The sequence below is a fragment of the Scyliorhinus canicula genome, chromosome 21 (genome assembly GCF_902713615.1).
Source record: "Scyliorhinus canicula chromosome 21, sScyCan1.1, whole genome shotgun sequence".
NCBI lineage: Eukaryota > Metazoa > Chordata > Chondrichthyes > Carcharhiniformes > Scyliorhinidae > Scyliorhinus > Scyliorhinus canicula.
In genome coordinates, this window is record NC_052166.1 from 67,071,524 (window position 1) to 67,084,944 (window position 13,421).

The window sequence follows — 13,421 nt, forward strand, 5'->3', positions numbered from 1 at the left end:
TTCTTCACCCCCACCCGTGTAACCCCTACAGAGGATTGTGAGTTTTTTCCTGAGCAAGGAGTGAGACACCCAAAGCTTCATATCTTTTTGGCAATTGTGGTTTTTTTTGCTGCTCACTGTGTCACCTTATTTTTAATCGTGGCTTTTTATTAATCTAGAAGGAACAAGTGTTTAGAGCACTGAGACTAGGGCAGCAGCTTTGATCGGAACTGCGCAGTAACTGGGAACTGCTGACCCACTGCCATTGGAAGGAAGCAGCAGAGTAAGGCTGGGCGACATTTGTTGGGATCGTGGCTTCTGTCTTTTCCCACACCCCACCCCCACTAATCGCTTCCTACCCCCCTCGAGGGAGCCTCAACACTGAATTTCAAAATGCACTGAGAAGTGTCGGAAACATCCCGCCCAACCTCCTCTGCTCGTTGCCCTTGCCAACTGACCGCACAAAATCCTCGGTGAACAGATATTTGCCTTGTGGACGCTCAGCAGCAATTCACCTTAATGCACTATGTCGTTGAGGAGAACAGATGGGGCATCCATTATCCAAGCCCTGGCGATGACTGTGGCTGAGATTCCAGTATTCCTGTACTCTACATTCGGGCAGGTATGTTGACAACCAGTGGGGTGGTTTTCATTTTCAACTCGTTGTTGTTTGTGGGGAGTTAGATGGACGGTGGAAGAAGTCTGCTTCTGCATTACCATTCGTGGTTGACTGCTGTACTGTACGTGGTTTACAAAGTAGGTACGCCAAGTCATTTCAATTTACCGACTTTTGAATAATCACAATTCACAATTGCAATTTTAGAAAGAAAATTCTAAAAGGAATATTGAAGCCAGCTTTCTTTTAAAAAAAAAAAAAAAAAATCCTGCATCATGTTTTGGGCATGTCCGAAGCTTAGGGGATTCAGGCAGGGATTTGCAGATGCCATGTCCACGGTACTAAAAACAAGGGTAGGGTAGCACAGTGGCGCAGTGGGTTAGCCCCGCGGCCTCACGGCGCTGAGGACCCGGGTTCGAATCCCGGCCCTGGGTCACTGTCCGTGTGGAGTTTGCACATTCTCCCCGTGTCTGCGTGGGGTTCGCCCCCACAACCCAAAGATATGCAGGGTAGGTGGATTGGCCATGCCCAAATTGCCCCTTAATTGAAAAAAAATGATTTGGGTACTCTAAATTTAAAAAAAAACTAAAAACAAGGGTGGCGATCCTTGGAGAGTCGGAAGACCCGGGAGTCCAGGGGCGGTGAGAGAGGCTGATGTTTTGGCCTCCTTCTCCCTGGTAGCCCAGAGATGGATCTTATTGGCGGCATGGAGGGACTCTAAGCCCCTGAAAGCAGGGGTGTGGGTTAGTCACATGGCCGGGTTTCTCGGGCTTGAGAAAATCGGGTTCGCCCCGAGATGATCGATGTTAGGGTTTGTCCAGAGGTGGCAGCCGTTTATCGACTTCTTCGGGGAAAACTAAACTGTTAGCAGATACGATGGGGGGGGGGGGTTAGGGAAGGGGGGGGGGTTATGGAAGGGGGGGGGGTTAGGAAAGGAGGGGGGTTGGGGGGATAGTTTAGGCCTGATCAGCGAGTGGAGGAGGAGAGACTGGAAAGCTGTATGTGTAAGTCATGTTGGCTGGGTATGGTAGTTGGTTGGGGGGGGGGCTTATTTACTGAGTTATGTTTACATTTGAAATTGTGATTATAAAATCACAAATGCCTTAATAAAATGTTTTTTTTTTAAATAAGAAAAATCCTGCATGTTGTTTTGTCCCCTGGGATCACTTGTCTGTCAGTAGCAGGATAGGTTCCTAATCTGCCTGACGGAACCATGAGATTCTCACCCAACTATGCCTGATATCTCCGTCCCCTCCTCTGGGCTACTTAGTCGCCTCAGCTCACTAAACTCATTGATTTTATGCCCGGTTTGCTGGCACTCCATGTTAGTTCTTAGCACTACTACAGTGAAACTGCTCTGCGACTGTTTAAAGAAATAATCCAGGACGAAGCATTTTTCTCCAATATTTGTCCCAAAACTGATCCCTGATAACATTAGAGATATTTTACTCTTTTAAAAAAAAAAATTTAGAGTGCCCAATTAATTTTTTCCACTGAAGGGGCAATTTAGTTTTGCCAATCCAACTACCCTGCACATATTTGGGTTGTGGGGGCGAAACCCACACAGACACAGGGAGAATGTGCAAACTCCACACAGACAGTGACCTAGAGCCGGGATTGAACCCAGGTCCTCGGCGCCATGAGGCAGCAGTGCTAACCACTGCCACTGTGCCGCCAGAGGTATTTTATTCTGAACAAATATATGTTTGTCACTCATGACTTGGATGGTTAGACCATTCGCTGTTTCTCCGATCCTCCAGTGCACCTCCTGTTGACTAAATATCACCATTCACTCAGATGTAACAATCTCGCCCCATTCCAGACACTAGGCTGTCGCTCCAGTGCAGTTATAAGGGAACACTGCGCTGTTGAAAGTGCTGTCTTTCAAGAAAGAGATGAAACTGAGGCTGCATTTTCCCTATCAGGCAGATATAAAAGATCCTAAGGACTAATGGAAAAAGAGCAAGAGGTTCTGTCCTGAGTCCCAAACATTACCACCAAAATACAAATTATCTGATCGTTATCTCACTGCTGTTTTGGGAGCTTGCTGTGGGCAAATTAGATGTGGTGTTTTACACATAACAGCAGTGACTACACTTCAAAAATACTAAATTGACTCTGGACGTCTTTGAGATACCTCAAGGCCATAAGAAATACTATCTAAATGAAATCTCTCTCTCGAGGGCTTGGGGGTGGGTCCATGTGCCTCTCAATGCCTGCAGTGTAAAAGTGGTTGACTGGAGTTGGTTGCTGCCATTGGTATGTAGGCTTCTTACTTTTCTCTTTCTATGCTCGCCCTCCATGGGCGTTTGTTCAGTTCAAAGCCTCTCACGTGGGAAACAAATGCTTGAGGATAAATCTGTTGATATTTCCAATTGTTTATTTTAAAAATAAATTTAGAGTACCCAATTCATTTTTTCCAATTAAGGGGCAATTTAACGTGGCCAATCCACCTACCCTGCACATCTTTTGGGTTGTGGGGGCGAAACCCACGCAAACACGGGAAGAATGTGCAAACTCCACACGGACAGTGACACAGCCGGGATTGAACCTGGAACCTCGGTGCCGTGAAGCTGCAGTGCTAACCACTGTTCCACCGTGCTGCCCTCAATTGTTCATTCTATGCATGAGTGGGATATTAATCTGCAATCTTTATTTTTAAAGCTTTTCTCTATTTTCTTTTTGTTCTTCACCACCTATTTCCTCCCTCCTGACTTTGGCTCAGTGATGGGGTTTGTTTCCATGTTGGTTTCTGGTCTCTTGTGCAAGCAGCTGTTTGAGAGTGTGGACAGAGTGTTGGCAGCTGTTTGACCACACGTACACTTCCATCTATTATTGTATCGCAAGCAAGAGTGCGATTCCAGGTCAACTTTCCCCTCTCTACAGTGAATTACAATGCCCCTGCCATCACCCCCAGCCAAGAGTCCCGACCCAACATAGCCGAGGATTGCTTAAATAACTATTTGTGTCTGCAGTGATTTGCTAGTTCGAGACCGTTTACACTTCCAATATTGCTAACTCAGGAAAATGCCAATTTGGTCCATTGTATCTATGCTTTTATTTTTATTAACCAATTCTTAGTCGTTTATGGTGCCATCTTACCCATGTAATTTATATCAAAGTATTTCCACTGACAGGAGTTGCTGGAGCCTGGGGTTTGCTGATGAAAATAGTTGGTGGACTGGGTTATTATCAAATTAGGGTAGGAACTCAGAACAGGGGGGTCCGAATTCTGCAACTCTTTCTGCTATGACTTTCGATCTTGTAAACTGATTTATATAAAATCAAAAATTTGAAGTCAATCAATAACACTTGGCTTACCTACTCTATTACTGTGCATGCTGTGATTTTAATTTCCTGAAATCCTATCCCTAATGTTTTAAGTGGTGTTGCTAAAGATCGCCAAAGGAATTGAACTGACGGTGTTAAAAATAAAAAAATTATAAAGCTTGGCTTATTTCTCGAAATGCATTTCTTTCACTCAATTTCAGAAACTTTAAAAAAAAAAAGATTCGAGTTTCAAAATTGGGATTCCTTTCAAAGTCGGACATCAGTATAGATTATCCCACTGACATGTCTCCTCCTGAAACTCTGTGTTCAGACTCACGTGGCTGTTTGATGCAGTTGTCGCTTTTGGAAACCTAAGCACGACTCAGCACTTTGGGGCGACAGTGTGGGAATGTGAAACCCACAGTGCAGATTGAAATGTCACAGCATTTGGTCTCAGTCACTGGAGGGATGCCTCGTATCGGGCTGGCACACTGAAGACCCCGACTGGGTGTAATTCGATATGCATTGCAGCTCAGTACCGGATAATCTGGTGTAAAATACCTGAGAATCTCAGACCCAGAAACGTTGCACTCCTTTTAATTCCGCCTTTGTGAATTTTGCATACACTGTAAGCAGGCTCGAGGGGCCAACTCCTCCTCATTCATGTGCCAGTGTTTGTATTGGAGGGCTGGTGGAGCTGTACCGGAGCAGGAGTTGGCACTTTAGCGGGAAGAAGGGAAAATGGTACCTTGGGTCGGCTGGTTTCCCCTTGAATCAGAAGGTTGCGGGTCAAAGCCTCCCATCAGAACCATAATCCAGACTGGCACTCCCAGTGTGACGCTGAGGGAGTGCTGCACTGTCAGAGGTGCCATTGCTCGGATGAGATGTTGTGCCCTTTCTGGGCTGCATGGTAGCACAGTGGTTAGCACTGTTGCTTCACAGCTCCAGGATCCCAGGTTCGATTCCCGGCCTGGGTCGCTGTCTGTGCGGAGTCTGCGCGTTCTCCCAGTGTCTGCGTGGGTTTCCTCCGGGTGCTCCGGTTTCCTCCCACAGTCCAAAGGTGTGCAGGTTAGGTGGATTGGCCATGCTAAATTGCCCCTTAGTGTCCAAAAAAGGTGAGGTGGGGTCACTGAGTTCCGGGGATAAGGTGGAGGTGTTGGTTTAAGTAGGGTGCTCGTTCCAAGGGCCGGTGCAGACTCGATGGGCCGAATGGCCTCCTTCACTGTAAATTCTCTGATTGTCTGAATACAAGTGATCCAGTGACATTATTTGAAGAAGGTCATGAGAGATCTCCCTGGTGTATTCTTCATTCATTCACCAAACATGTTTGGCTGGTCAATTATTTAATTTCTGTTTGTGGGAGTTAGCTGTACATAAATTGGTTGCTTTGACTGCATTTCAAAAATAATTTAATTGGATGTAAATAGCTTTGGGATGTGCTGAGGGTGTGAACGGTGTTGTAGAATTCCTTTGCATTTCTGTGAAATTGTTCCTGACAGGGGCCTTTAAGGAAAGGGGAGAAAACTGGCAACGAAGTGAAATGAAAATGATACTTTGAAATATTTGAAATGTCTTTGTTCATCCTACTGGTCCCTGAATTCTCTGTCACAGTATTGGGCGTTCACACTTGTCTGGACAATGGCAGGTTTTGTGTAAGGCTTCTGGAGTTGTAACTTGAAAACACTTGACTTGTGCAGATGAAGGTTTTGGGGGCAGCTTTCAGGCACCACGTCAGAAATTGCATGGGAGTCTGTACCTGGTAACTAACTCTACAGTCCCTTTGTTTTCCCTTGTCCTGCCACTCCACCTCTCCTCGGCAGTGAGAGTTAGCTCAAGGGCATCACAGTTGAACCTGATACTGTCTGCACTCGAGGTGATTAGGAGTGGGAAACATGACTGTCCTGCCCCTCCATAGAGCAAAGTCTTTGAGGGAAATGCATGCGTATGTGCTGGCCTGATTTAAGATCACTCAAACTCCGATTTGGGGCAGTGCATTTGGAGCTTTCCTGGCCTACACCTCCTGCTGGTTAGTGCATTCCGCACTAGAGTCTCTGAGGAACAAGAACAATTCAGCCTCAACTTTTTTTTTTAACCCAATTATGGGATGTGGGCGTTGCTGGCGATGCTAATTTCCTATCCCTAATTGCCCCTTGAAAAGGTGGTGGTGAGCTGGCTTCTGGAACCGCTGCAGTCCATGTGGTGTAGGTACACCCACAGTGCTGTTAGGGAGGAAATTCCAGGATTTTAACCCAGCCACAGTGAAGGAACGGCCGATATATTTTAAAGTCAGGGTGGTGAGCGACTTGGAGGGGGACCCCCAGCTGGTGGGACTCCCAGGTACCTGCTGCTCTTGCCCTTCGAGCTGGTAGCCGTCGTGGGTTTGGAAGGCGCTGCCCAAGGAGCCCTGGTGAATTCCTGCAGTTCATCTTGTAGATGGTGCGCTCGGCTGCCACTGTTTGTCAGTGGTGGAGGGAAGAGGTAGCGATCAAATAGGCTGCTTTGTCCTGGATGGTGTTGAGCTTCTCGAGTGTTGTTGGAGCTGCACTTATCCAGGCAAGTGGAGAGTATTCCATCACACTCCTGACTTGTGCCTTGGTGGCCAGACTTTAGGGAGTCAGGAGTTGAGGGAGTCGCTACAGAATTCCTAGCCTTTGGCCTGCTCCTGTAGTTACAGTATTTGTGTGGCTAGTCCAATTCAGTTTCTGGCCAATGATAACCCCCACATGTTGAACTCTGTGACTGCAGCTTATCAGGCACAGTGTCTGTTCTGTGTGTCATGATCTGTCCTGATTAGAGTGTTAGCTGGGTGCTGGTTGTGCCCACTTGCTTTATATCTGCCACTGGACTGAATTGAAGTAAAACCCATCTAGGGCGGCACGTGGCAGGGGGCGGCACGGTGCTGCAGTGGTTAGCACTGCTACCTCACGGTGCAGAGGACCTGGGTTTGATCCCGGCCCTGGGTCACTGTCCTTGTGGAGTTTGCACATTCTCCCCGTGTCTGCGTGTGTCTCACCCCCACAACCCAAAGCTGTGCAGGGTAGGTGGATTGGTCATGCTCAATTGCCCCTTAATTGGAAAAATGAATTGGATACTTTACATTTAAAAAAAGGAAATAAAACCCCTCTGTCGAATCTGCTGCTGTTCTTGCAGGAGGTCGAGTTAGTCTCTGTCTTCTGATGACATGTATTTACTATTCACTTAGGCTGGATGGATCAGCAGGTTAATGGACTCTTAACAGATGGCAGTGATGAAGATGGTGATTATTTCTCCTACCAGTTAATATTAATTTGTAATTAGTATTTAGGGGGAAGTTCGACAAGTACATGAAGGAGAAAGTGATGGAGATTATATTGACCAGTGTGGAGGCTCATGTGAATCAGAAACACCAGATGATCTGTTTCTGTGCCTTGATTTTGATGTAACCTACTGTGACAAATTCTAAAATGGTTCTTATTTACTCCCATCTAAAGTCCATCTTCTCGCAACTGAGGCTGTCTCCAGGGCTGAAGAAGGTGCTTTTTGCAACTGCGTTGGGAACAGTGGCCTTGGCCCTTACGGCACACCAGCTTAAGAGGAGAGGGCGGAGGAAAAAGCAAGATGCGGAAAAACGCGCAGAGTCTCGGATCCCTGCACTGGGCAAACTTCCACCCTTTAAGAGAGGTAAAGAAACGATATCGCCATTTGTTTATTTTAACAAAATGTTCTGCACCTCTTGTGGAAGGGGCTGACTTTCCCTGTGGCCACAGATATCAGTTGTGCAGGTCCGAGGGACTATTCGTCTTGCTGATCCCAGGCAGTGAGGGCCAGTAAAGTATTCTACTGTGGAAATCTGATCTCCTTCTCACCCAAATGCTCACACTTCTTTACTTCACTGCCAGAGTCACTAATTGACACTTGTGAGCAGTAAACCTGGCTGGCTTTCTGTTATGGATTCTATGGAGGCAGTGGTACATTGCTATTTCAACACCAGACAGGAATCAAACCTTTGGGATCTTCCGGGTTTCTGTGCCAAAGTCCCATTTATTTCACAGAGTTCCTGCTGATGTTCAGAGTCAATCCTGTAAAGCTAACACAGTGAAGCCTGCGCTGTAGAGGGTAACTATAGCTCCCCTTGATGGGGGTCTATAACCTCCAACTACTGTGGCCATCTTCAACAGATATAAACAGTAGCTGCCACTGACTTCATGGTTGGTTGGACCTGGTGTGAGTTGTTTATTTTATCTTTCTTGACTTGAGGGTAGTCAGAGGTGAGCTCAACTAAGGCTACAAACTTTTCCACATGATGGTTTTATCAAATTACATCTCAGGCTTTACCATTCCTGGGTGCACAGTCGAGCCCGTCATAGTCCCTCGTGTTAACCTGGCAGATCCTCGGGAGTGTTTCCCCATTCTCCGGCAATGTGTGATATGTAAACAAAGCAAGCGGTGAGAGAAACACAATAAGTGATCCCTCCTGTGTGGTTATGAGAGAAGTCTACATCCTCTAAGCAGCCATTGGCAAATGTGTCTCTCCCCTTCCTTACAGCGACCCCACCCAAAAGAGTGCAGAGCCCGGGAAGTAAGAGCAATGATACCCTCAGCGCAATTTCCTCCAGTGTTCTCAGCAGGCGGTCCAGCTCTTCCCATAGTCTAACGTCGGTAAGGAACAATTAAATCTTTACTGATTTCTTGCATGGGTGTGGGGAAAGAGTGGGGCAGTGGACTATTGGGATTCAAAAAGCAAAAACATAATGGGTGGAATGGCCTCTTGTACTGTATGTTCCTGTTTTGATTTTTTAACATCCAGGGCAGCACGGTAGCATTGTGGATAGCACAGTGGCTTCACAGCTCCAGGGTCCCAGGTTCGTTTCCGGCTTGGGTCACTGTCTGTGCGGAGTCTGCACATCCTCCCCGTGTGTGCGTGGGTTTCCTCCGGGTGCTCCGGTTTCCTCCCACAGTCCAAAGATGTGCAGGTTAGGTGGATTGACCATGATAAATTGCCCTTAGTGTTGGGTAGGGTTACTGGATTGTGGGGATAGGGTGGAGGTGTTGACCTTGGGTAGGGTGCTCTTTCCAAGAGCCGGTGCAGACTCGATGGGCCGAATGGCCTCCTTCTGCACTGTAAATGCTATGATATGAATTCAGTTCAATCCTGGTTTTGCTCTGTATACACATGCTCGTAATTTCTAGCAGAGCAGATTTGCTCCTGATCTGGAAACAGAAGGCAAAGTGCTCAACTGGCCAAAAACTAATTTCAGTGATTTAGGAAGGGACCAGTGCAGGAAGATTGGAAAAAGCAATTGCTGGGTATAGCAGTGAATCATAGAATTTACAGTGTAGAAGGAGGCCATTTGGCCCATCGAGTCTGCACTGACCCTTGTAAGGAGCACCCTACTTAAGCCCTCCACCCTATCCCCCAACCCAGTATCCCCACCTAATCTTTTTGGACCCTGGAGCTGTGAGGCAACAGTGCTAACCACTGTCACCCAATGATTGAGTAATGGAGTGCAGTCAGGGAAGTGATTGTCCAGGTACAAACTCGGCACAGTCCTTTGAAGGGGAAAGATGGAACATAGATAAACATAGCTTCATGAGCACTGATGACAAAAGAAGTAAAATTTGAAATAAACTGAGGCTTATAACAAATGCTAAGAGCACCAATTCGATAATAACCAGGAACATTTATAAAGTACATGAGAACGTTAATATTTGAGGCAAAGCGAGGTAATGACAAAATAATTAGCAAATAATATTAAATTTAACCTAGAACATCATATAAAGTGGAAGCTGATAGAAACGTAAGCACCCAAAGTTTTCACGTGGAGCTTGATGAGGTGATGATTTTCATCTGTCTGCTTGAGGGGAGCGGGTGATGTGAAAGTTGTACTCAAAGAGGTGAGGGAAGTTGCTGACAGGTTAATAACCGAGAAGATCCACTAAAAATATCAACGTTACTGAAAGCGGGAAAGTCACCTGGTGCAAATAGAATGCACCCTTGGTTGCTGAAAGAAGCAAAGGTGGAAATAGAGGCATTGGGCCAATTCCCAATCCTCATTGACTGCAGCAATTGTGCCGGAGAATTGGGCGAGTTGCTGATGTTATCGCACTATTTGAGAAAGGGTAGGGGGATAAATCGAGAAACTTCAGACCAGTCAGCCTAACATCAGTGGTGGGGAACCATTATCAAGGACGAAATTAACTTCCATTTGGGAAGGTGTGGGTGAATCAAGGCGAGGCAGCAAGGATCATTAAAGATAAATTGTGTCTGACTAACTTGATTGGATTCTTTAAGGTAACAGAGAAGGGTGACCAATGTAGTTCAGTAGATGCTGTGTATATGAACTTTCAAAAAGTGCCACAAAGTGGATTATTAAAATAGGTAGAAGCCCATAGAAAGTGATCGCATGGATACAAATTTGACTCAGTTACAGGAAGCGAAGAGTGGCGGTGAATGCATGTTTCTCAGACTAAGCTGGGTTGCAGTGGTGTTCTTCGAGGGTCAGTGTTGATCAGCACCCCATTTACCAGCTTAAACATTCACTCTCACCACTTTGAAGCACAGTGGCAGCAGTGTGCACCATCTGCAAGAAGCACTGCAACTCTCCAATGTCTTACCACCTAGCAGGGCAAGGGCAGCAGACATGAGAACATTATCACCTTCAAGTTCCCCTCCGAACCACACACCGTTGCAACTTGGAATCCTGGATCCTTCCCTAGCAGCACTGTGGATGTTCCTACACTATATTGTCTTCAGCAGTTCCAGAAGGTGCCTCACTATCGCCACCTTGAGGGCAATTAGGGATGTCCTGTCAACTCATCTCAGTAGATATGAAAGATCCCATGGCCACTATTTTGGAGAAAAGCAGGAGCTTTCTCTTTGGTATTCTGGTCAATAGTTATTCCTCAACCAACATCGCAAAACAGCTTGTCTGGGGATTATATTGGGACCTTGCTGTGCACATATTGACTCTCTTTTCTACAGTAGAAAGGTGAAGACGCCATTTAAAAAAAAAAAAGTTATATTAAATTAGCTGAACTTTTGGGATGTCTAGAGACCATTAAGTATGCTGCATAAAGGGCAGCACGGTGGCCTAGTGGTTAGCACAACCGCCTCACGGCGCTGAGGTCCCAGGTTCGATCCCGGCTCTGGGTCACTGTCCGTGTGGAGTTTGCACATTCTCCCCGTGTCTGCGTGGGTTTCGCCCCCACAACCCAAAAATGTGCAGAGTAGGTGGATTGGCCACGCTAAATTGCCCCTTAATTGGAAAAAATAATTGGGTAATCTAAATTTAAAAAAAAAAAAAAAAAGTATGCTGCATAAATAAAAGTTTAACAAAATCTGAACACTGTTTCTTTCTATTGAATAATTATCGAAAGGTGCGACCAGCGAATTCGCCAAATCCACAAGGCTTGCCAGCTGAGCCATGGGAAGCAGGAACTGTTCAGGAAGAGAATGAGACAGCAGAGGATTCCAATGCTGAGAACCTATACATTATTGGTAGGAAGCTTGCATATACTGTGCTTTCATTACAGCTGACTAGTACTTGCCTGCACAACAATAACAACTTGCATTTGCATAGTGGCTTTGGATTGAATTGGATTTTAGAATCATAGAATTTACAGTGCAGAAGGAGGCCATTCGTCCCATCAAGTCTGCACCAGCTCTTGGAATGAGCACCCTACTTAAACCCACGCCTCCACCCTATCCCCATAATCCCAGTAATCCCACCCAACCTTTTTTGGGCACTAAGGGCAATTTACCATGGCCAATCCACCTAACCTGCACATCTTTGGACTGTGGGAGGAAACTGGAGCACCCGGAGGAAAACCACGTAGACACTGGGAGAACGTGCAGCCTCCGCACAGTCACACGAGGCTGGAATTGAACCCGGGTTCCTGGAGCTGTGAGGCAACAGTGCTAAGCACTGTGCCACCCCATATGAAAAGTTTGTTCTGCATACAATCCAGACAGATCATTTCATACATGAAAACATAGGATATACGATAAATACACAATGTGAACAAATGGACACAGGCATTGGGTGAAGCATACGGAGTGTAGTACTACTCCGTAGAGAAGCTGCATGGAGAGATCAGTTCAGTCCAAAGAAGGTCATTCAGGAGTCTGGTAACAGTAGGGAAGAAGCTATTTTTGAATCTGTTAGTGCGTGTTCTCAGACTTTTGTATCTCCTGCCCGATGGAAGAGGTGGGAGGGGTCTTTGATTTTGCTGCCCGCTTTCTCAAGGCAGCAGGAGGTGTAGACAGAGTCAATGGATGGGAGGCGGGTTTGTGTGATGGACTTGGCTGTGTTCACCATTCTCTGAAGTTTCTTACTGTCTTGGGCCGAGCAGTTGCCAGACTAGGCTGTGATGCAGCCAGATAGGATGCTTACTGTGGTGCACCTGTAAAAATTGGTCAGAGTCAATGTGGACATGCCGAATTTCCTTAGTTTCCTGAGGAGGTATAGGGGCTGTTGTGCTTTTGTGGTCGTAGCATCGACGTAGGTTGACCAGGACAGATTGTTGGTGATGTGCACTGTCATGATATGCAGACATGCACATAATGATCTACAGACAGGCAGCTAATGAACACAGAGAACAGGACATGACCAATGAGCAGGCAGGACACTCGGGGGTGGTATCTCACTATAAAATGCAAGAGGCACTCACACTCCGCCTCTTTCCACTGATGAACATCTACAGAATGAGTCAGGGTGTCAGGGTGTATGTACAGTATCACACCTCCAGCACGTGGCTAAGAGCTAGTCTGGTTCAGTCAGACAGAGTAACCACACTGAGGTTAGCAGAGAGTCGAACTCATAGAGAACTGTGCTAACTGTGCTACTTGTTCAATAAATCAGATTGAACTAACTTCAAGGTCTGGAGTATCTTTTGGTTAAAGCTGCACCCAGTTGCAGCCTGTGTTATCCCAGAGTACATAACACGACATGCACAATTAGGAGTTTGAAGCTGTCAACCATCTCCACCTGGGCACCATTGATGCAGACAGGGGTGTGTACAGTACTTGCTTCCTGAAGTCAATGACCAGCTCTTTAGTTTTGCTGACGTTGAGAGAGAGATTGTTGTCGTTACACCACGCCACTAGGTTCTCTATCTTCCCCCTGTACACTGACTCATTGTTGTTCGAGGTCCGACCCACAATGGTCATGTCCTCAACAAACGTGGATGAAGTTGGAGCCGGATTTTTCCACACAGTCGTGTGTGTGTGTATAGGGAGTATAGTAGGGGGTTAAGTGCGCAGCCTTGCAGGGCCCTGGTATTGAGGACTATCGTGGAGGAGGTATTGTTGTTTATTTTTACTGATTGTAGTCTATGGGTCAGGAAGTCGAGGATCCAGTTGCAGAGAGAGGAGCCGAGGCCTAGATTTTGGAATTTTAATATGCGCCTGACTGTGATTATGGTGTTGAAGGCGGAGCTGCAGTCAATGAATAGGAGTCTGGTGGAGGAGTTCTTGTTGTCAAGATGCTCCAGGGGTGAGTGTAGGGCCAGGGGCATGGCGTCTCCTGTGAACTGGTCATGGTGGTATGCAAATTGCAGTAGATTAAGGTATTCTGGA

General features: G+C 46.4%; 1 protein-coding gene across 6 annotated transcripts in view; it reads left to right on the plus strand.

Moving 5' to 3' along the window:
• miga2 (mitoguardin 2) overlaps window positions 1-13,421 on the plus strand; it is a 60,992-nt gene that overhangs the window by 20,911 nt on the left and 26,660 nt on the right. For 5 of the 6 annotated variants that reach the window (XR_005458474.1, XM_038781642.1, XM_038781644.1 and 2 more), the window contains 4 exons: window positions 159-601; window positions 7,336-7,525; window positions 8,391-8,503; window positions 11,222-11,342. Coding sequence is in view for 5 of the 6 variants with exons in the window: in XM_038781642.1 (XP_038637570.1) it covers window positions 506-601; window positions 7,336-7,525; window positions 8,391-8,503; window positions 11,222-11,342 (520 nt within the window). In the remaining variant the exon portion in view is untranslated. The remainder of the gene's footprint in view (window positions 1-158; window positions 602-7,335; window positions 7,526-8,390; window positions 8,504-11,221; window positions 11,343-13,421) is intronic. The other variant, XM_038781646.1, reaches the window with a different exon arrangement.